This window comes from Rhinolophus hipposideros (genome assembly GCF_964194185.1).
Source record: "Rhinolophus hipposideros genome assembly, chromosome: 11".
Classification (NCBI taxonomy): domain Eukaryota; kingdom Metazoa; phylum Chordata; class Mammalia; order Chiroptera; family Rhinolophidae; genus Rhinolophus; species Rhinolophus hipposideros.
In genome coordinates this window covers 38,777,407-38,802,182 of record NC_138057.1, presented here as the reverse complement: position 1 = coordinate 38,802,182, position 24,776 = coordinate 38,777,407, and the positions used below count along the sequence as shown (strand labels likewise).

The 24,776-nt window shown below is 35.1% G+C and overlaps 1 protein-coding gene across 1 annotated transcript in view; it reads left to right on the top strand.

The window, feature by feature from the left end:
- Window positions 1–24,776, top strand: part of ALDH1A1 (aldehyde dehydrogenase 1 family member A1) — a 51,186-nt gene that overhangs the window by 23,040 nt on the left and 3,370 nt on the right. Inside the window, exons 4-11 of the mRNA XM_081066683.1 lie at window positions 1,855–1,984; window positions 3,568–3,629; window positions 4,418–4,546; window positions 6,203–6,316; window positions 11,919–12,021; window positions 13,518–13,702; window positions 16,866–17,030; window positions 22,302–22,459. Of these exons, the coding sequence (XP_080922809.1) occupies window positions 1,855–1,984; window positions 3,568–3,629; window positions 4,418–4,546; window positions 6,203–6,316; window positions 11,919–12,021; window positions 13,518–13,702; window positions 16,866–17,030; window positions 22,302–22,459 (1,046 nt within the window). The remainder of the gene's footprint in view (window positions 1–1,854; window positions 1,985–3,567; window positions 3,630–4,417; window positions 4,547–6,202; window positions 6,317–11,918; window positions 12,022–13,517; window positions 13,703–16,865; window positions 17,031–22,301; window positions 22,460–24,776) is intronic.

Genomic DNA, 24,776 nt, shown 5'->3' with positions numbered 1-24,776 from the left:
TGGCACTTTTTTGTGTGTGTGTTTTTGTTTGTGTGTGATTATTATATTCTCTCTACAAAGGAAACAGAGACTTCATCTACCAGCTCTGGTATAGGAATATTATCACTGAGTTTATTCTTAGATAATAATCTGCACGCTGTTCTGGATGATGTTAATTTCTACTCCAAGAATAGAGTATACTCCAAGAATACAGTCTAAACTTTGGCAAACCCAGAGTTAAACCAAATTGAACAATTTTTTTTCATTTACTCGAGAATTTCTTGAAGGGTTTAACAAGGTAGCAGGCAATGTGAATATCCTAGAATAATATACTGGGTTTCCCTAAATCACTTGGCCACTGACCTTTTTGAGTAGATAATCCCATAGAGTTTGTTAAAGGTGACCAGAATCTCTCTCTAAAATAAATCTTGTTTCTCCTTAATCTAGCCCTCCAAGATACTTAATAAATGGCCATTTTTTCCCTTCCTGAAATGAGTATGTTTACAATGGTCTTGATTAAATTATGTTCTTTTTACAGGTGAAACAGGTGAGGAATAAAGAAAAAATCCAATCATTCATGTTTATTAAAATTGTATTTTTATGTAGACTACTTTTTAAAAAACATTTTAGCAATTAGATGAGTCATCACATAAAATGGATGGGGGCGGCTATGTCCTTATTTTCTTCTCAATTGGGCATTATAGTGAAGCCAATTTAACACAGACTAATACCAAGATCAGGTTTCAGAGCAAATTTTAGTATTTTTAGAATCTTAAACTAGCAGTAACAAAGAGGCCTACATTTTTTAAAAATCAACACTAGCAATTATAGTTCATTAAAGGACCATTTATTACTCAAAGATTTAGTGTAATTGAAATGTATAAAGTGATGGAATTAGAAGATACATACAATAAAACTACACTAACTAAATGTCCTGTAGGAAGAAAGCAGAATTTGACAAAACTTGGCCTCTTACTTATCTCATTTGTGGATTATAGAGTGTTGACTGTCTCCGTCAGCATAAGATCCTAAGGAAGAAAACAGAGCAGGCATACAAAAATCATGTTTAATGAAATTTTGAGGTGGTGTATAGTATCACACAGAGACAGAAGACTGCATAACAGATGAGAAACAATTAGTTTGTCACCTGTACATTCCTGCCCCACCAGACCACTAGGTCCCAAAGAGCTCATTAAACTTCTGCTTAAGAAATGAAGAAAAGAGGAGAGAAGTCATCCTGTAATGGTTAGGACACTAGACTAGAAAATGTTGAACTTTACAGCCTGACTATTCCAACAATAATTACGACAATAGTAGCAAAACTGGGAGTTTCACAATTAAAAATTCTGCTGAAGGAACTCATGGATGAAAGATTCATGGGTCACTTAAGTGTGTGTGAATTGATTGGTTATGTAAACATGGAATGCAAAAATTTTAAATGATTATTCAGGCGTTATTAATAGTCCCTGACACTAAATTGTCACCCAAAGTTTTATTATACAAGTGAAATGTTGTTGGAACTCTGAACTGATTAGGTGTCACTCTCACTAGCTGTGCATATATCAAACTGTTACCAATTCCTAGAAAGTTTGTTAGCTGGAGGACATACAGAATGAGGGAGGAGTACTAGGGTTTAGAAACCAGAATCTTACTAACCTTTCTACCGGGGTCTTCCTATGTGAACTTAGGTGAATCAACAAATCATTTCAACTTTTTTAAGTCTCCTTTTTTAAAAGAAGAGGTTAAACAAAATGACTTACAAACTTGCTTCTAGTTTCAAAATTTTCTAGCATATGATTATTCAAAATATGAACGATATATGTTTAATGTAAACATTTACAGAAGTTTAGATTTGAGGTTTAATGTCTTTTTCAGACAATGGAGTCAATGAATGGTGGAAAACTATTTTCCAATGCATATCTGATGGATTTAGGAGGCTGCATAAAGACATTACGCTACTGCGCAGGGTGGGCTGACAAGATCCAGGGCAGCACAATACCTATTGGTAAGTAGCTTTGAGAAACCACCAGGGGTGGAGGTGGTGGGGAGGAGGTCACGGTAGAGCTGACTAATTCCAAACTCTCCCTTATAAAGACGTCAACCAAATAAGGCAAATTATTTTCTTCTTGACTTTGAGACAATGCAGTTCTGAACAGCTAAGATTCATCAGCTGGAGTTTAACAATGTTTCAGCACAATCATGCAGAAGATAACACTATGGATACGTCAGAAAACATTAAAGAACATTCTTATGCCTGAATTACTAACTTTCAGCAGTTGTTTCTTTAAGGGCCCAAACTTTTCAAAGCTGGCCTCTGAAATTAGTTATTTGGGTTTTATTCCTATGGTGGCATTTATGCCCTTTCTAAATTGTAATTATTTAAGCCTCTTCGAATGTTCCAGTGTGAATCAGTTATGGCATCCGTGCCTGGTCTAACTCAGTATAGCTACAGCAGATTAATTAAACAAACCAATTCACATTGATTTGTTTCAAGTAACTTCAAAGCAAGCTGGGGCTGTGTTTATAGCACAATTTAAGAATTTGTGTGAGTGAATGTGTATGTATGTGTTTCAGTATTTTAGTAGAGTATGCACAAAATGGAATAGGAGTATTAAAAAGTGTCATTTTGGAAAACATTCTGGGTAGCATTTAATTTGTATAAACTTACTGACTATAGAAATACAACACCCTCCAGGACTGGCCCTGATGGGCATTTCCAATGTCATTAGAGCATCCAGCAGGTTAGAAGTGAGAGCCAGGAAGTTAAAAGAGGAGAATGAGACCATGGTAATACCAAGAAATGTGGCTATTTTAGAAACTCTTACTTTACCCTTTGACAAAATGGGAGAAGCCATTTGAAGTACACATAAATCTTGATAAGGTGCCTTCTCACAATGATAGCCAAAATCTTTTGTGGGAACTAGAACAGAATAGAGCACAAAGCACAAGGTAACCCTTAGGATGACCACATCAAACTCTGAGGCATGTAAATCAATCAAATCCAGATTGAAAAGAAATGCTTTTACTTCTGGCATTTTTTTCATGGATTAAGAGAGTTTGCTTTGTTGTTTAGTGGGCAAAAAGAGAACATTTTAGAACAAGCCAGTAGGAAAGGTTTATTGCTCGGAGGGAGATATTTTTTAATCTACTTTTTTTTTTCAATTTTACTATTGTTTAAGTTATATTACCTAAAAAAATTCTATCTTTACTGGTAGAACCTAGAGTTTCCGGAAAAAGAATTCTGACTGTTCTTTTCTTAGCCACACACCTTTTATTTCCTTTCTTATGAAAGAAAGGTAAATTTGAGAATAGAGATGATTTAGAAAACAGACCTCCTATAAGATGAGAGATAGAATTAAATGTCTTTCAGACATTTTCCAATTTGGTTTTGACCTAATTCGGTTCTGTGGTTCCTCTCATTTCAGATTACTATTTGAGGGCTCAATTTTTCATTTTGTAAATAGTTGGAGATATTTTCTTTTTCTTTAAATTATTGTCTACACCGTCTTCCCACATCAGCACCAAACCCACCATTCCGTAAATGTCAAGTGAATTTGTCTATAAATGATTGTGTGTTTTATTTTCCAGATGGAAATTTTTTTACTTATACAAGACATGAGCCTATTGGTGTGTGTGGTCAAATCATTCCTGTAAGTTGGTCTCCTATATAATTTTCAATCTTAAAAGGAAAATGAGTTCTAATTCTATTCCACTTGGTAATGAAGCTCTTTTCAGCACCAATGAATACTTAGATAGTTGCTAAATGTGGAGCAAATATAGAAACTGTTGAAATTGAGTCTTCCTATGATTGAACTCCTTAGATATGAATTAGATAGTCCAGAAACCTATCTATATCCTGGCATATCTCTTGAGTGTGTTTCAGCATTTCAACATCAACAAATCTTGACCTTTTACTCTATGGCTCATTTTTGAAATGCTATATTATATACTAATTTTAAGTCCCATATATGTATATTTACATGTATATGTAAATATATAGTAAATGGTCATTCCTGGAACATCTACTGCAGGTTACCATTTTAGTGAAATGTAGTATGGCCTACCCGGTATTCTATTCTATTCTATTCTATTCTATTCTATTCTATTCTATTCTATTCTATTCTATTCAAAACCCAGTCTTATATTATACTAAAATAAGACTGGGTCTTGTATTAATTTTTGCTCCAAAAGACGCATGAGATCTGATTGTCTGGCAAAGTCTTATTTTCGAGGAAACATGGTATATCTAGTTTATTTGGAGCTCCTTAACATTTATAAGTTGCTTTTTGCAGTGAACTTAATTAAAATATACCAGATGATTAAACAACACTACTATAATTATTATTTAACATCTACAGGGAGTGCATAATGTAGAAGTTAGATTAGTGACTTTGGCCTTTAGCTAACAAAAACTCTATTGTTCTTTATTGCTTTCTAGTGGAATTTCCCGTTGGTTATGTTCATTTGGAAGATAGGGCCTGCTCTTAGCTGTGGAAACACAGTGGTTGTCAAACCAGCAGAGCAAACTCCTCTCACTGCTCTTCATGTGGCATCCTTAATAAAAGAGGTAAGTTTCCTAAATGAAAATATGCACCAAATGCAGGAATCCTACTTTACAATAGGAAGACCTCATTTGGTCCTACTATATACTGCCAATGTCTCCTGTCCAGTGGTGAAGACACATTTAGCATGGCTGCCGACTGGCAGTCCACCTAAATGAACCTTTGCCCAAATGGAGACAGGAAGCTAGGCTCAAGGGTTTCATGTCAAAGAGTCACCTTATCATGACTTTTTGTTTCTTGAACCCAACTCTTATGAATGCAAATTCATGTTTAAATTGATATAGCTTTCTTTCAAATGTTGAAATGTAAATTGGTTTACAACTGCCATGAATGGCCTGGAGGTTCTGCAAATTTGTTTAAACTAGTCCATCTGAAGGTTGGAGGCCTCTGTGCCAATTTACTTGCTTGTAATATTGGGCCACAAAGTTTGTAAACATATCTACCCATTAGGGGATATGTTGATATTCCCTTTTCTATCGTGGTTTCCTCTGCTTACCTTTATGTTTAAAAATTGGCAAAAGACCACATGAAATTTATTTTCATCAACTATCCGGATTGTGTCAATATCTTTTTTCTTGTAATTTACTGTCCTCTGTCCATCATATCTTACCAAAACTTTAAAAACAAGCTTTAGTCACTGGAAACTTAAATTTAGGAACACCAAACCTATATCTTAAACATACTCTTAACTTCAAATTAAAAAAAAAAAAAAAAAAACACGTCAAAAGAGATGTCAAAATGAGTCACTTTGATGCAAATAACATGAAACTGTAATGTGCTCATATCAGTTGCCACACTATTTTCTACCTGATAATTCTTTAACTAAGAATGACATCAATCTGTGAAGCTTAATCAAGAATGAATGATGGTTCTTACCTAACATTTTACTTATTAAGTAATACCAATGTAAATTTACAACCCAGTTGGTATGCTCTGAACAATCAACAGCTAGAAATTAAAATGTGGGATCACTTTAGCTTCTTATTTTCGTTGATGGGATACAAAGAACATTGTTGTCCTTCTATGTAATTTACCAAACATTTGCATATACTATCTTTTTGGTTACTACTATGAAATTTGAGGCAGCCATCATTGGGGCAAGGATCTACAAAAGTCAAGCATGCACTTACCCTAAGTAGAAATGGTCCCTCAACAATGCAATTCTTGAGGATTTTTTATTAGGTTGTTGCAAAAGTAATTTTGGTTTAAAAGGTTAAAAATAGGCAAAAAGGCAAAACCCTCAATTAATTTTGCACCAAACTAATAAGTGACTAACCAATGAAATTGATAACAATAACAACAACAATAATAAACCACTTATGTGAATCTTTTTATTTTTTATATTTTTTTATTGGAGAATATTGGAAAACAGTGTTTTTCCAGGACCCATCAGCTCCATGTCAAGTTGTTGTTTACAATCTAGGTGGGGGGTGGGGGGAGGGCGCAGCTCACTGGCCCATGTGGGAATCGAACCAGCGATCTTGGTGTTATGAGCACTGCACTCCAACCACTGAGCCAACCAGCTGCCCCGGGAATCTTTCTTGGTAGAGAAACTCATAAGGTTAGAATTAAAGAGGCAGCTTTGATCCCATACTCGTCTCTTTTTTAAATAGAATTAAATTTTCAGTTCTATTGTAACTTTTTCACTTTTTATCTTTTAGGCAGGGTTTCCTCCTGGAGTAGTGAACATTGTCCCTGGTTATGGGCCTACTGCAGGGGCAGCCATTTCTTCTCACATGGATGTAGACAAAGTGGCCTTCACAGGATCTACAGAGGTAACAACATTTACTCTGTCCAGTAGTTAAGAATGTCTGCGTCTCCAGCTGTCAGAAGCATGTTTTATGTAAATGTTGTTAAGCCAACATTTCCTCAAAACAAAAGCTCTTTTTGTTCCTCATTCTAGCCCTCAAACATGTTTATAGAACATAAGCAGATGTAATTGAGATGAAATGAAATACCTATTACCAACTCAGAAGGACTGGCCTAAATGGTTTTCGGTGTCTTCATTACTTTCCCTGATGAGAAAATATGACCAATTAGACCTTGTCATATGATTAGTACAGTTTATGATAGAAAATATAAATTAGGCTACAATGATTTGTATGAGTGAATGTAATTTTATCCTGTGGATTATAAAACTTAAATAGCTGAGCCTCACCCATAGCACCTTATTTAGGGCTCTCTCTTCCCTGAACATTGTGAAAGGGAGCCAGCAGCTCAGCTTCCCCAGATGTTACTGCTGGCCCAGCCTACCTTTTCTGCCTCTCTGGCTCCAGCTGAGCCTTCTAGAAGGTTAAAGAGCAAGGCCCCAGCTGTGGGCACAGCAAGGAGAGGCATGAGGGAGAGGAAGAGAGAGCAGCCTGGAAGGTGGAATTTGAGAGAATGGATTCCCACCTATTGAGATGACTTTTTATTGCGAAAAAAGAAAGTGGTGAAATCATATTGTATGAAGGGAAAACAAACAAACAAAGAAACCCATAAAAACACTCTTACTCATTTTATTACACTATGTGATTTTATTAGATGTTTAAGGCAAAATATAATGCATGCCTTTTACAGCATACAGTATAGAGAATGAAGATTGAGAATCACACCTTCATGCAAAGCTGCTGACAAGAATAACAAACAAGGCAGGATGTGATAAGATACTAAGATATGTATGAAGTGCTGGAAGGAAGTTCACAGAAAGGAATAATGATGTCTAAATGGGTGCTAGAACTTGCTCTGGTTTTTGAAGAATGGTTACTTTCTTTAAAAAATTCCCTAGAGATTGAGGAGCAGAAAGAACATTCTAGATGGTGAGGAAAGACTTATTGGATTACTTTATACTCCTAATTAGCCATTCCAATTAAAAAAACAAAACAAAAAAACCCATTTACATAGAGCACTAAAATGGTGGAAAATCAAATTTTATTTTTCTTGATATTTTTTAAATGAGGTAAATAGTGTATACTTTTCTTGTTTTTCATAGATACAGAGTAGAAAAAGTTTGCATCTGCAAACCTCTAATTGAGGTAGGGGGAAGTCAATCCCCTATTCAGGATTCTGTGGACAAAACAATCGGGAATGTTCAAGACATGGCAATGAATTAAAGAATGGTGAAATTACAGTTCGAAGTCATGGTCGAGGAGGTAAAGGCAGGAAGGCACAAATTTCTCAGCCTAGCATTCTCGACCTTCCCCAACAAGGATTCCATATACATTTCCAGCTCTAGATCCCACGTCTACTCATTTTTCAGTTCATCTGGACCTGGGCTCTATTGTTCCTTGATCCCATCACCAGCATCACTGCCTGTCTGTCTTGACTCATCTCTGAGCCCCTATAGAATCCAAGGGCACTTTACCTACCAACAAAGAAACCTTGAGATTAAAAAACTAGGAAGCATCTGGGTTCAAATTCTGACTCTACCTCTCTTAGCAATGTATCTTCCAAATGTTAAGATAACCCTTGCTGAATTTGAGTTTCTTCATTTGTAAAATGGAAATAATAGTATCTACCTTACTGAGTTGTACAGAATAAAATTGAATGAGCTAATGAGTAACGAAACTTTTAGCATCCGACTTAATAAATAGCACAGTTATTATGTGCGTTCTGTAGTTTAGATGTTGTGAGGGAAGACATAATTACTTCCTGATCATTCCATGTAGCTTTTCATCCCTCCAGGCTTTTGATCATATGTGACCATACCATCTATAACATGGCTCCCACCACATGTTACCTCTCTGGCTTTTTCTGCAGTCCCAGGAGCATCCTGAATTTTAAAACTCCCTGTCTGTGTTATCATTATCCATGATGTGTAATTACGATACTGCATGTTCATTGCTTTCCTGTGTATCTCGCTCTTTTGCTGACTATCTTCAAAGACTATCTTATTCATTGTTATCTCCAGAAACCAGTACAGTAACTACTTCGAAATAAGTATGAAAAAATTAAGTGTGACTAAGATGATTTTTATAAGCCTCACAGAAAAAAAATCAATCTTTCTGAGTTCTCTTTTAGCTTCAGGTTTGTTACTTGACAGATAATAGGGAACTTGCCAAATGCCATGAAAGAATAATGGGTTCTATTTCTTCCGGTCATTGTAGCAATGAACCCCATTCTAAAAATGCTTCCAGTAAGGTATGAATTTTAATGTCCCATGAGATTAATTTAAAACATAATCCAACCCACACCGGGCAGGATAAAATAAGTTAAGATATTTTCACAAGCATTTGCTACTTCTGCCCCAGCGTGGTGATGCCACAGTATCATGGTTTACCACACTGTTTATCATAATCAATAGTTCTTATCTTTTCTTCATTGCAGACCTCTTTGGGAAAAAATATTAACCTTTACTTTTTTCAAACTAAGGGAACAAAATCATAGGACAAATATTGATGTTTCCTTGTTTTGGCTTTAGCTAGATTTGGGGAAAAACTCAAGCAAACCTGTTATTTACTATCTGATTGTCACTAAGCAAGAGGATAACCTTTCTACCTCACTCATACTTCTAACATTCTTCATACTTTTGACACCTACAGCTTTTAGAAAAATGCCTCTAATCTTACATCCCTACCCAAAAGGAAAATTATCTACTTTACTGAAGTTTCTCAGTAAATGTTTCTAAGAAAAATAAACAGAAAAGAAAAAAATAGCACGCAGAAAGAATTTGGAGCTTTCAGAGGATGAAAAACAAGGAATAATTTCTAGCAAACAGAAAATTCTTAATTGCCTTAAATGAAAATTCAGTTTTTAAAAGTGGTCATAAGAAATATGTTGTTAAAAGAAAATGGAATACAAGAGAAATTTCAGACAGGGTTTCCCCTCTGCAAGTCTACTTTTATTTTATTTTTTATTAATCATAGGGGTTTGACTTAGTCCCATGAAACCTTTAAATAAGATGAAAACATTAGTAGATTAATTAACGTTCTGCTCTATAATGCACAGCAGCAGTCAGTTCAGTAACTACATAAAATTTAAATACATATTCAGCAAGCATCTACTCACCCTTTGTTCAGTTGGGATAGGAACTTTTTATTAAAATCTGAGGTATCAAGTAGGAAAAAAAATCCAGGGAATAAAAGAATTTTTTTAAAGCAATAAAATGAATCATCTTTTAAAATATATATAAGATCATTTTAGTGCATTAAGACTTTAATAAAAAAAAAAAGTAAAGAAGAACAGTTAAAAAACAGACCGGATTTTAGAGATGGAAAACAAAAACAACTACAGAAAATAATCTTGATGGGAAGTGATCCAAAAAAAAAGAAAAAAGAAAACAATGTCTTTCTCTGAAGAGAAGCAACTAGCATTAAAGAAGAAACCAGAACAGTAGGATTCCAGCTAACTGAGCACAGATCCAATTTCTTCTAACTCCACTGTTCAAAGGTGTGGAGGGGGAGAGGGAGTAGGGGAGAGAGAGGTCTGTCAGTCAATCAATAGTTAAGTGAGCCCACTGTGATAGTGCTAAGGAAAGATATGCAGTGACAGAATATCCTCATGGCTACCAAGGAGGAGACATCTCTTTGGAAAATTGATATCTATGCAAATAATACAATCTGAGGGAGGCTTTGAAAGAGTTTTCATGAAAGTTCCATGGGAGGTCAGAGGAAGAAAGGGTCATGTCCACCTAGAGTCATCAGGGAAGGATTCAAAGGGTAGGATTGGAGGCAGCCCAGGTGAGGTTTGCATCTAGTGAGGAAAAGAGATAGGATTCTGGGGAGGGGGGATGGTAAATGTGCCAGTTAGTCTGGATAGAGCTTTCTGGATTTCAGTAGAGGGATGAAAAGTCACATAGATAAGTTATGGTTGGAGCAAGATATGTAGAAAGATGATGTTCTGCTTACATTGAAAAATAACTTCCTCTCTAGCCATGTATATCAAGACTAGCTTTCATATTCTTTTTTTTGTGAGTTTTTTTAAATTAAAGTTTATTGGGGTGACAATTGTTAGTAAACTTACATAAATTTCAGGTGTACAAATCTGAATACATTATCTGTATCTCACATTGTGTGTTCACCACCCAGAGTCAGTTCTCGTTCCATCACCATATATTAGACTCTGTTTACCCTCTTCTAGAGTCCCCCTCCCCCCTTACCCTCTGGTAAACCCTAAACTATTGTCTATGTCTATGAGTTTTTGTGCCTTCATTTGTCTGTCTTGTTCTTTTGTTTTCAGTTTTATATACCATATATCAATGAAATCATATAGTTCTCGACTTTTTTTGTCTGACTTATTTCGCTTAGCATTCATTATAATCTCAAGATCCATCCATGTTGTCACAAATGGTACTATTTCATCTTTTCTTACCACCGAGTAGTATTCCATGTGTATATATACCACAACTTCTTTATCCATTCATCTACTGAAGGACATTTTGGTTGTTTCCTTGTCTTGGCCACCATAAATAAAGCTGCAATGAACATTGGAGCACACATGTATTATGGATAAATGTTTTCAGATTTTTTGTGGTAGATACCCAGGAGAGGGATTGCTGGGTCATATGGTAATTTTATTCTTAATTTTTTGAGGAACCTCCACACTGCCTTCCATAACGGCTGCACCAGTCTGCATTCCCACCAACAGTGTATGAGGGTTCCTTTTTCTCCACAGCCTCTCCAACACTTGTTACTATTTGTCTTGTTGATGATAGCAGTTTTAACTGGGGTGAGGTGATAATCTCATTGTGGTTTTTATTTGCATTTCTCTGATGATTAGTAATGTTGAGCATTTTTTCAGTGTCTATTTGCCAGCTTTCATATTCTATATCTCTGTTCTTATGAGCATTTTTCTGATTCACCATGTGACTATGCTTGGACAGAGGAGCCTTTGATATTTGAAGGTGCCAGATCATGAAAAATGCTATTTGATGTTTCTCCCGAATGAAACTTAACTACCGTGTTTCCTCGAAAATAAGACCTAGCTGGACAATCAGCACTAATGTGTCTTTTGGAGCAAAAATTAATATAAGACCCGGTCTTACAATAATGAATGCCAACTATAATTTTATATATATAATGTGATGGCTCGGTGCGAGGTCGGAGGGATAGTGGATGGGGGGAGGGGGGTTCACAGTGTGAGGGATATAAATGATGAACGTCTAAGTATTACCTTGTCTTGTATACCTGAAACTAATAAATTAAAACCAAAAAAAAAAAGACCCGGTCTTATTTTACTATAAGACCAGGTCTTTATAATGTAATAATAATATAATATAATATAATACCCGGTCTTATATTAATTTTTGCTCCAAAAGATGCATTAGTGTTGATTGTCCGGCTAGGTCTTATTTTCGGGGAAACACGGTATGTCACACACTTCATATAAATTAAAAATGCTAAATAAACCTCCCTTCATGAGAACAGACTAAGCCTCCTCTTTTGTAATGCTCCATTTCAGGTTGGCAAAATGATCAAAGAAGCTGCTGGGAAAAGCAATCTGAAGAGGGTGACCCTGGAGCTCGGTGGAAAGAGCCCTTGCATTGTGTTTGCTGATGCCGACTGTGAGTAGAAATCACTTTGTTAACTCCATCGTTTTGGTGTCTGGTAATGCCATACAGCAAACTTGAAGTTTACAAGAGGGTTTGCTTCTAACATCAAAGTGTAAGGCTTTAATCAGAACCCAGCGTTACTCTTGAAAATCTCTTAAACTGTACTAAAGTTATAACATCTAGATAAGTCTAACACAAACACTATTTCTTTCCAGTTAAGAATAGATTACTATTTTCCCAGCTGAACTCTAGGCAACTAACTTTTACATTTAGGGGCCATAATATATGTTACTTTTAAATATTAGCATACCTTTAAGAATAGTGAGATAACCTCAGATATACTGACTGGAGTGAGACCAGCTGAGGCAAAAGTAAGTTTCACATTTGCCCTTCATTTTGGGTCATGTACTCATTTTTATTTGATATGGCCAGAAGAAAATGACACCTACCATTTAAGTAATTTCTTTTTTTTTCCTAGCAAGTATAGTTGAATTTACATATATTAAATCTATAATTATGATGTGACTCCATTATAAAATATCAAGTAGAATCCCACAATTATTTCCTAAATGGGAGTCAGTTGACAAAAATACATGATCATTAACTCTTTAAGAGCTGCATTATTGGTCTGAAGCTTTAAACACAAATGGTTCATGGAATTTGCTTATATTGTATTGTGATCTTAACTAAAAATTTTAGAGCATCCTACCTTATTATATGTTCTACAAACATGGCAAGAATCCTGATTTTCTGAACCATTAAAACTTAAGCATAATGATTAATTCACAGAATAGATGTAACAATACCCAATTGCTATAATCTTGAATTAATTTTTCAGCATTTAGAAAATTAAAATGCAGTTCTCTTTTTGTTTAGGATCTACTAATGAACAGCTTATTTCTTCCTTTTAAAGCTCATTCTACCAACTCAAATACATAGATGAGAAAAATTTATAAGCATACATGAAATAATACGCCACACTTTAGATAGAGTTGGAAATGTTTTTCCTAGAACAGGATAGTAAGGTGGGTGAGTGATTCTGAATATTACTTTGGATTTTGTCTTTCAGAAATATGATTTTTCTTACTGATCAAGGTATCTAAGAATGTTTTGAAGTTATTTAATGCAATGGATATTTTTTGTTTTCTTTGTCATTTTGTTAAAATCTGAGGCCTGAGATATTCTCTAATTATAAATAGAGATATTTATAAAAATCATTTTCAGTGAAATTTCATATTATAACGCTCTTCACATTCTTAGTAATGCCCAGGTTAAACTTGTAATAATCACATTTATTCAGATTCTACTATTTGTTGCTGTCATTTCCATAGCAAATAAAGGATCAGAAAGGTTAATTTGTCACCTTGCTGATAAGAGGTGGAATATATTGAATTAATGTCTGACTACATAACTCATGATTTTTCTGCAACACTTTATTACCTCTGAGAAATATATATATATAATCTGTAGAAAATATTTCTTCTTTAACATGAATGTCTTCTTTGCAGTGGACAATGCCGTTGAATTTGCACACCTCGGGTTATTCTACCACCAAGGCCAATGTTGCATAGCTGCATCCCGGCTTTTTGTGGAAGAATCAATCTATGATGAGTTTGTTCGAAGAAGTGTTGAACGGGCTAAAAAGTATGTTCTCGGAAATCCTCTGACCCCAGGAGTCAATCAAGGCCCACAGGTGAGTATACAATAGAAGGAATAGGCTTCTCAAGTGACAAGAATAAAGTGTCCCCTTTTCATTGAATAAGATTACTTCCCATATATGTATCTTCCTAGGTGGCAATACTGTATCAGTTTGATGATTAAAAAATATAATCTAAGTCCCAATAGTAAAGAAAACATTCTATTTTTGTGTTGTCTGGTTTTTCTATCTAAGAATATTTTATGTATCATGTTGGGAATTAAAGATGTAAGGAAAAATAACAAATATGTTAGTTAATTTCTTGTTTTCTTCAATCTGCATACCTCTTGATTCCTATACTCATATACAGTTCTCTATCCACTTGGAAATTATTAATAATTTGCACAATTCAAACATATCAAAATGTACACTTTGAGACCGTTGCAACATCATGACCTACTACATTTCACAGACTAGCCCATGAGCTAATGGCCTATCATACTATAAAGAGCCCCTGCTATATCCTGGAATTACTGAGAAGTTCCTGAGGACCAAGTTCAGATATGGTCAGTCTGAAACCTTCTGAAGGTTTATTTTTGTGGTGAATCAAAATTATCTAGACCAAACTGAGTATGTCCCTAAGTATAACTGAAAATTTCATTCACTAGTCCTAAACTCTAATGTAGTGTTCTCTCAGTCTTTCCTGTGCACTTGAATCATCTGAGGATTTTGTTAAAATACAAATTCTGATGCAGTAGGTCTTCCTACTGTCTTCCAATAGTATTGGTACCAATTCAACACCAACAGGAATACTCAGTTTGGGGTGTGGTGAAGAGAGAAACTTTATTAAGTGCAAACAGCTCAATTGTGATATAGTGCGATGTGAGAAGAGCCTGGCTGTGGAACAGCCTGGCTATGAGGCAGACCTGGGGCGAGGCAGCCCTCAGGTGAGCCCCTCTCCAGCTCTACTCTGCTTTGCTCTGTGCCAGTCTGCTCCACTCTGCCTGCTCTGCTTATATAGACAGAAGTCCCTGCCCTTGGTTCCCGATTGGTCTGTCCTCGTGCAAATGGACTCCAAATCCTCACAGTTTGATTGGTCTAAAAGGTACTGTCCCGATTGGTCAGAATGGAGCTGCTCTGATTGGTTGATGAAGATACTGATGGAAATATAGCTGTGCAGCTCCAATTGGACAGGGAAAGTTTCAGTCCTATTGGTTGAAATAAAATACCAGGAACTCCTGGCTCAGATGGTAGGAACACAATGCAGGCAGGCAGTTCAGTGCAGGCTTCTCTCTGAAGCAGTTTATGTGAGAGGCTTCTGTGTAGAAACAACTGCTAGGCTCTGTTTTTTAAATTTGAGTTCAATTAGCCACTTAAGAGCACTTCTTAGTGGGTATCTTCTCAGGGTCCACCATCTGCCAAGCTATAACACAGTGCTGGAGCTGCTGGTTGTAGGACCACACTGTCATTAGCCAGACACTAAAATATAAATTCCTATATTTTAAAAGTTAATGACCATCTAAATTTTCCAACAAACAAACAAATCTTTTCAGCTTCTATCTCCTAGTGCAGTGCAGGGATCTGATTGTCACCAAATATCCACTCTGGGCACAGGCAGGGGAATGTCCTGACTCGGGAAATACATCATGAGATAAAATCCCCCCAAAATCGTGTTTTTAAAGACTTAGGCAGATTAATATATTGGAGCAGGCCAGAGAAGCTTTGCATGGAGGTACCTGGATCCTTGACTACTTATTGACAAAGTAAACTACCTTAACCAAGCAGAACTACCTAACCTCACCTCTTATTCTGGTTGTATTAAATACTCTGCAGGTATTGAAATATCACCTCTTATTAAACCAACACTACAACTTCCTTAATTTGCTGGAAATGAAAGAATATTTTCTCTTCAGAATAGTCAATTAAATATTGTGCATTGAAGAGCATTGAGTAACATTGTGCCAAATACTGTGCCAATGTTAGAAAATGGTTTCTTTTTTCAAATAGCCCTAATTCTAATTGGCTATGCTTGCTGGGTTGTGAAGTTAGACCTTTATGAAACCTTTTATGGGGCTTTGGAAGATGGGGAAGATTGCAGAGTCAAAGAAAAAAATAATGTACAACACTTTTTAAGTAGCAAGAAGAGACAAATTCAACTGGCAAGAGGCCCTAACCTTAATTCCTCAATCTCTGAAGATTTTCCTTTAAAATTTAACCTCAGCCACACCTGAGACAAGACAGTCTTCACCAGTAGTTTTTAGTCCAAAAGTCACTGAACCCTTCAACACCTCCACTGAGGTGTTGAGGCCCCTACCATAGGAACAGGTAGCCCTGATCCAAGTGTATGGAGAGAGGTATGTGCTCCTGGTGTTCCTAACCAAAACTCTGAACTCATTTGTTGTCTTTATAACACTATTATATAAATCTTTCAAGTTTTGTCATTCTTGTCACATATTTAAATGCAGCCCATTTAATGAAGTATGATAGTAACGATCAAGACAGGCCAGAAATTGAAACCAGACTTACTGACCGCTGCACGGGGGACGTGAACTGGCTGGGGATGATGACAAGGCTGTGGTCAGCACGGACCCGGCCAGTGGAGATGACGAGGAATGAAAAGAACCAAATGGAGATCTTCCTAAAGTCTCAAAGCATCTGCTTTCCAAATGCTATATCTAATGCAACCTAGACTCAAAGTTCTCTTTTTCTCCTATCGCTCTTTGAATTTCAGTTAGGACTATATAGAGTGTGCCAAAAAATGTATACACCTTTTAAGCAAGGAAAAAACTGTATTAAAATTGTAATACTCAATATATACCAATAACAAAAGATAAATACAAGTCATGTGCATACATTTTTTTGGCACCCCCCGGTAGTTTCCAAGTAAGTGTGTTTGCTTGACAGACATTTCTTTCAGCGTAATTAAATGACAGTCATGTGAAAAGATTTATATGTGTTTTCAGTGCCAATAGGTTTTTCTTACATAACCGTAAAACAAACACTAAGTAAAACTCTCTATCTTTAAGGTTTCTTTCCATGAAAGTTATGAAAATAAAATATACTTCAAGAATGAACCTGAGCCTATGTCAGCTATGTTGATTATTTGACTTAATAATACTACCCTAGCATTCTGAAGCTCTCATTAACAGGCGAGGCAATGTATGTTATCTTTACAAATTGCTAATTTTTTTTTCCTTTTCTTGTGGTACTATTCAAATAGATTGATAAGGAACAATATCAAAAAATACTTGAACTCATTGAAAGTGGGAAGAAAGAAGGGGCCAAACTGGAATGTGGTGGAGGTCCATGGGGGAATAAAGGCTACTTTATCCAGCCCACAGTTTTCTCTAATGTTACAGATGAGATGCGCATTGCCAAAGAGGAGGTAAATGGTTTCATTCTGTTCTGTTTCCTTTGTTGCCATTATATGCCTGCCTGTGTGTACACAGTGTCCCTTTAAAATTCTGAACTCTTCAACATTTTCTCAATAAATGTTACTTTTCATTTCTGTTATTGGTAAAGATTTAAAGTTCTGATCAAGACTAAAAATAGTAAGGAATTCACTGGGCCGGCCAAGAATATTCAGCCAAATACAGATCAAGATACTTAACGATTTCTAGGTACTTCATTCACAGATTTAAAGTAATGGCAAAGAAAGTCGCATCTTTAATGTGCTTTTTCTTCTTTGGAAATAGTGTATTTGAAAACAATTGTAAAATGATCTGCAGTTTTGTTAATTAAACTTTTTTTTTTTTGAGATAATTGTAGAATTAGTTGCTGTTGTAAGAAATAATACAGAAAAATCCCATGTACTCTTTACCCAGTTTCCTTCAAGGGTAACATCTTGCAAAACTGTAGTATTACAGCAAGTACATTGACATTGATATGATCAAGAAACAGAACATTTCATCACCCCATGAATCTCTCATATTTCCCTTTAATAGCCAAATCCATGTCCCTCCTACCCCAGCTTGGCTTTCCCTTAACCAAGAATCTCTTTTCCATTTTTATAATTTTGTCATTTCAAGAATGTTAAATAAGTGAAATCATACTTCATGTAATTAGGATTGGCTTTTTTTCACTCAACATGATTCTCTATAGATTCATCTAGGTTGTTGCATGTAAAGATACTCTGCACCTTTTTATTGCTGAGTAGTATTCCATAGTATGGATGTACCACAGTTTGTTTAACCATTCACCCATTGAAGAACTTTTGGGTTGTTTCCAGTTTGGGGCTTCTATGAATAATGCTGCTATAATAATTAGAGTACAGGTTTTTGTGTGAATGTAAGTCTTCATTTCTCTGGGATAAATACCCGGGAGTACAATTTACCAAGGGTCATATGATAAATGCCGTTTTTTAAGAAACTGCCAAACTGTTTTCCAGAGTGGCTGAAAGATACATTCCCATTAGCAATATATGAGTGATCCACTTTCTCAGCATCCTTATTAATGTGTTGTGACTATTTTTTATTTATTTTAGCCATTCTGGTGTGATAGCTCATTGTGGTTTAAACTTACATCTCTCCCATGGCTAATGATGTTGAACATCTTTCCTGTGTTTGCTTATTTGACATCTGATACATATCTTTCTTGATGAAATGTCTCTTCATGTCTTTTGCCTATGTTCTAATTGGATTGTTTGCTTTTTAGAGTTGAGTTTTGAGAGTTCATTATATATATCCTAGATACCAGTTTTTTGTTTGATATATGGTTTGCAAATATTTTTTCCCATTGTGTAGCATGTCATTTCATCTTCTTAGCAGGATCTTCCTCAGAACAAAAGTTTTAATTTTGAGGAAGTCCAGTTTATCCTTTTTTTTGTTTTATGGATAGTGTTTTTGGTGTCAGCTCCATGAACTCTTTGTTTACCCCTAGATCCAAAGACTTTTTTGTCCTGTGTTTTTTTTCTAAAAAGTTTTAGAGTCTATGGTTTACACTGAAGTATGTGATCTATTATAGGTTAATTTTTATATAAGGTATAAGACTTAAGTCAAGGGTTTTTTTGTTTTTGGCATTTTGCCTATGGATGTCCAATTGTTCCAACATCATTTGTTTGACACAATTTTTCTTCTATTCCATTACTTTTGCAACTTTGTCAAAATTGAGTTGTGAATTTCTGGGTCCTCTATACCATTCCATTGATCTACATGCCTATTTCTTTGTCAATGCTCTTTTGATTATGGTAACTATATAACTCTTGAAATTGGGAAGACCAAGTCCTCCCTCTTTATTCTTCTTTTTCAAAATTGTTTTATCTACCCTAGTTCCTTTGCTTTTCCATATACATTTTAGAATAACCTTTGTCCATATATGTAAAAAATCTTGCGGGAATTTTGAGAGGAATTATGTTAAACATATTTATCAATTTGGGGAGAATTAACATAGTAATTGCGTTGAATCTTCCAGTCATTGAACATGGTAGGTCTCTTCATTTATTTATATCTTCTTTGATTTCTTTCATCAGTATTTTGTAGTTTTCAATATATATGTCCTATACATATTTTTTATTATACCTAAGTATTTTTGAGTGGTTGTAAATGGTATTTCTAATTTCAGTATGCACGTATTTGTTACTAGTATATACAAATAGCGTTGATTTTTGTGTACTTTTAGTATCCTGTGACATCACTGAACTCACTTATTCTAAGAAGTTTTTGGAATTTCCTTGGGAATTTCTATGTAGACATTCATATCATCTACTAACAGGGGCAGTTTTATTCCTTCCTTTCTTATCTGTATGCCTTTTATTTCCTTTTCTTGACCTTTTCACTTGTTAGAATTCCAGCAATATGTTGAATAAGAGTGATAAGAATGCACATCTTTGCTTTGTTTCCTATCTTAGGGAAAAAACATTCAGTCTTTACCATTGAATATGACGTCAGCTCTGAGATTTTCATATATGCCCTTAATCAAGTGTAGACAGTCCCTTTTTATTCCTAATTTGTTGAAAGGGAAAAGGGTTTGGATTTTGTCATATTTTTTTTTTGCATCAACTGAGGCGATCATGTGGTATAAAGACATAGTAGTTGTCCTCAGCTCCTACATGTTCTATCTATTACCCTTGTAAATATAAAATATCAAGCTTTTTAAAACTTTTTTGTATCTTGAGTTTTCCTTTGATCCACAGAGCCAACTATGATTTACAAATATTCTTGTTATCATCCTAAATAGTAAATGAGAAACCTAAGGCCCAAAGAAGTAAAGTAATTAGGTCACATGTTTAGTTAAAGGCAGTTTGGCAGTATAGCATGATTCTCATGCTATACTGAGAATTATGTATAGTTCCCACTCTTTCTATGTGACCAACTGGTGCTCATATTAACTTCATTCTTCATTCAATCCCACCATAACCTAACATTGCAGAATCCCATGGAACATGTGGCAACCATTCTGTTAAAAGTTGACAGAATGTCAGTGCTAGAAGGAACGTTATGGATAATACAGGCCAAAAGTCAAATTTATAGGTGAGGTCAATGAGATCCAAAGAGCTTGAGTGATTTCCTACTGTTTCAGAATTACAGCATCATAAAGCTAGAAGGATCACTTAAGACCATTTCTTCAACACCTATTATGTTTATCAGTTGGCTACTGACCAACGGCCAGTCAGTGTCTTTTAAAACAATATCAGCAAAAGGTAACTCACATTTCTTAGGTATTTCCATGTTTGGACAATGCTAGGCATTAGAAAGTTCTGCCTCTAGGTGACTAGGAATCCCTCCTCATATGTTCTATTTGCTGTTCCCATGTGTGCCCTATGGCCTTTTCCCACATAAAAGCCACCTATATATTTGAAGACAGTATTCATCCTCTATATTATTCATCACACTCCACAGTCTCTTGGGCCTAAATTTTCAGCTGTTGCACTTCCTAATTGTTCTAGACAAATAAATTGCAATTAAATATTCAGTGAGCACAAATTAATTAACATCAAGAAGAATGAAATTCATAGATATGACACATAACTAGGAAAGTTTACTTTGCATTTAGGAATTATAAATAATCTACCTCATGGCCCTTGAAGGCTTTTAATAAATCCAGAGCTAGATTCACTGGCTTTGGGGTATGAAGGTATTATATAATATACTACAATAAAAAGGCACTAATTACTCAAATATACTGAATCATAATCCTTTCATTTAATAAATTTGTATTTCATGTCTGTGAAATGACAGAGAATCTGGGTGTGTTATTTTCTTTACCCGACAAAATGTCACCAAATTAGGGGAAAATGCAGAATCTGATTTGTGAAGAGGAAACAAATAGGAAAATAAAAAAAGCAAATGCATATGTATAATCAAACAACTTAGTTTCTCCACATCAGTTCAGCCCCCAGCTGAGTTATAATTTTTGTATTTACTGACAAATATTTGTCTTATTCAAGATGTTATTCTTGCTTATCTTGATTAATACCAAGATACTCGGTTAATACTTGGTTAATACAAAGGACTAGGGGGAAAATCTTCAATCAAGGAAACATTTATTCTGTTCCTACAATATTCATAAAACAGCTTGTGTGCTACTTCAAAGTAGGAGCCTGGAGTCATTTACTATGTTCAATTAAAATTATGTAAGGTATTAATACATTCATTTGCGGTACCTGCTATATCTGTGATTCCCAGGTTACAATATCATGATTAGATTTACAACCTTAGGATTCACACTCAGCCTCTATTGAATGGTAGATGCCTAGTCCTATATTTAGATTAATGATGAACACCAGAAAACAATTTCTCTTTTCTGATTTTTGCCTCCTAAAATTTACATTACCCACAAATTCTGGCAACACTCGAAGGAGCCCTTCTTTCATTTAATTTTAATACATGTTTTATGGAAAAATATTATAGGAGCTTAATTTTTAAGAGAAAACCAGTTGTTTTTCTCTAGTCAAGGTACTAGATACAGATAGGGTCGCACTAATGAGAGAGTTTAGTAAAGAGAAAGTTTTAGACTGGAATGAACAAATTGTGATTTTTGCTTCCTAAACTGTGGTTACAGTCATTGCCAATACGCTCATGCTTTGGTTAGTACAGAATGGATGAGGATTTAAGCTCTTACAGTAATGAATGATTCTATTTGGTATTGTGAGTTGAATAAGATTTGGCTGAAGAGAAGAATCTGAACAAAAATCATGTGGTTTTACTTAACGTGGCTGATTGTGAAACTATCTAACTCCAATATCATAGTTGATATTTCAAGTGATGGTAAACTGATATTTCAAACATAATTATTAGTATCAATCATTGCCTACTCATTTATCTGGTAGAACAAGCATTGCTTTCTTGGGTTTGCTGTTTATGTAATGACTTGGAAAAGGAGCAAAACTAGGGAGAGAATTCAAAATGTTCCTAAATGGAAAAGCAACTCTGTAGTTAATGATTTCCTGAATAATCATTAACTTCCTGGAAAATTAATTCCAATTCTAGAAAATGAATATTGTCTTATTTATTTGTATCCCATCTTGTTCCAAAAAGAATTTAACCTAGCATTCCAGCAGCTATCGTTTTGATTCTTACACATAGGTTTAAGATGAGAAAGCAAAATCTTAATCAATTTAAGATAGTTTGTAGGGGAAAAAAAATAACTACAATGTTATTTAAAATACTTTGTTTTAACCTATTACTTTGATTTATTTCATTCATTTTTTGTGGTGTAGATATTTGGACCAGTGCAGCAAATCTTGAAGTTTAAATCTTTAGATGATGTGATCAAGAGAGCAAACAATACTTTCTATGGCTTATCAGCAGGTGTCTTTACCAAAGACGTTGATAAAGCCATCACAGTCTCCTCTGCTCTGCAGGCCGGGACAGTGTGGTAAGTCAAACCTACAAATATTGCCTTTTCAATGGTAACTACATTAACAGGTTACTTTGAACCTTTTCAGACGTTGATTTTTCATTTGGAATCACATGGCCTGATGTGATTGCTACCTTACAAAACAAACAAACAAACAAAAACAAAAATATCCTTACATATTGGAAAAATTTTAGAAGGGTATTTTCTTTAACTCTTTCCAGCCTCCTCCAATTGCTTGCCCAAAATATTTTATTGATGTCTGCATAATACAATATAAGTGTTACTAAGTAATTTCTAGGTACTTGGTAGTATGCTATACACAAGAGAAATAAAAGTTGTATTTTTATTAAGTTAATTAGATAATAAGAGTATTTATTTGGTACCCTTATGTATGCAGACATGTAATTCTTACATCAGCTTCTTATTCTGGGATTATTAGAGATGTCTGAAGGTCTTAATTTGGAAGAACATATTGAGTTTTGAGGAGTATGTCCCTCTCATTTTTGATGTGGTTTATATCTCTGTTTTTAATGCTTTTTAAAAAAAAAGTTTATTGGGGTTGACAGTGGTCAGTAAAGTTACATAGGTTTCAGGTGTACAATTCTATAATACATCATCTGTATATCACGTGTGTGTTCACCACACACGAGTCAATTCTCCTTCCATCACCATATATTTGATCCTGTTTACCCTCATCTACCACTCCCTCTCCTCCTACCCTCTGGTAACCACTAAACTATTGTCTGTGTCTGAGTTTTTGATTCTTTATTTGTTTATCTCATTCCTTTATTGCTTTCAGTTTTACATCCCACATATCAGTGAAATCATATGGTTCTCGACTTTTTCTGTCTGACATTTCGCTTTAATTTAGAGGATATAAATGCTGAGGATGTGCCTTTTAAGCTGTTTTATACCCACTTAGCCCCCAGTCCCTAGACTGTTTCGTTGGTAATTTTTGTCCTGTCAAACCTCACTTTATGCCCTGAGACCTTGCAACAGCCCGAGACTATTTCCCTTCCTAATAATGTCACATCAATTCCAGTTAAAAATTTGTTAAACATTGAAAAGTATTTATCCTTAAGAGACAGCCAAGCTGTCTTCACTCTTCTTGATAGGTCCAGAATCTGTCTTCCTAAACAAGGGGAGAGTCCTCATTTAGTTAATATGTACTGTACGCAAGGCACTGAGCTACATTCATTATCTTATTTTACCTTACAACTGTTTAATTATGTCAAATTTACCAATGAAAAAAATGGAAGCTTAGCAAGGTTAAGTAGTTGATCAAGATCACACAATATATGACAGCTGAGATTCAGACCGATTTCAGATTCTAAAGCCATGATTCTCAACCCTGGCTGTACATTAGAGTCTCTGAGGAGCTTTATACATAGTATGTATATAAACTGATTGGGGGTTGCGGAGGATGTCCTGTACATTATACCTACCAATTATATCAGTCTCTGTGATTGAGTCAGGGTGTAGCTCTTTTAGAGTATTTTTCAAAGCTCCCACGTGATTCTAACATGCAACCAGTACTGAGAACCACTGCTCAAAAGCCTGATTCTTTCTATAATGGGGTGTTTTCTTTCAGAGACTCTCAAATAAAATGAAGTGAATTCTTCTTAATCAGTATGGTTAGTAATTAATGTAGAATTATCCCATAATAAAATTATTAATAAAATTCAGCATTGCTATTGTATGTGTGTATATTATCTCCATTTAATACTTACTACATACCAAGCACTATATGAAGCACATTCTATACATCATCTTACTTACACTTTGAAACGACCCTATTAAATATTATCATACCCATTTTACAGAGGAGGAAACATGCTTAGAGAAGCTAGGTAACTTTCCTAGTATCATCCAGGTTCTAAGAGGAGAACCAGGGTTTGTGGGCATAGCACCTCCCTTTAAAACAAGAAAAAAATCATAGAAAGAGAATCAATTACCAAAGCTGATCATTTTGAACTTAATTGAATATTGCTCAGTCCTCAGTTTAGTGACACCAAAAGAGTTTCATTTCCAGTGTAGAGTCAAAAAGGCCAACTCATTTTCTGTGCTTTTTAACAAAGACAAGTTTCAAGTTTTTGACTTTGGAATAACAGAATGTTATATGCCTGCTTGATTAAGAAGCTTGTTATGAGCTTCTTATCATTCCACCCAATAGCGTGTGAATCCCCAGTCAGGAATTTCTCTACTATTAAAACAGAGACAACCATATTCTTATTACTGTATATCCTCGAACATAATAATATTCTGGCATTATCCCAGACATGGTCGGGGTTTGGTGTTATCAAGAAAACTATTGAATTCCAGAGTTTATTTCCTT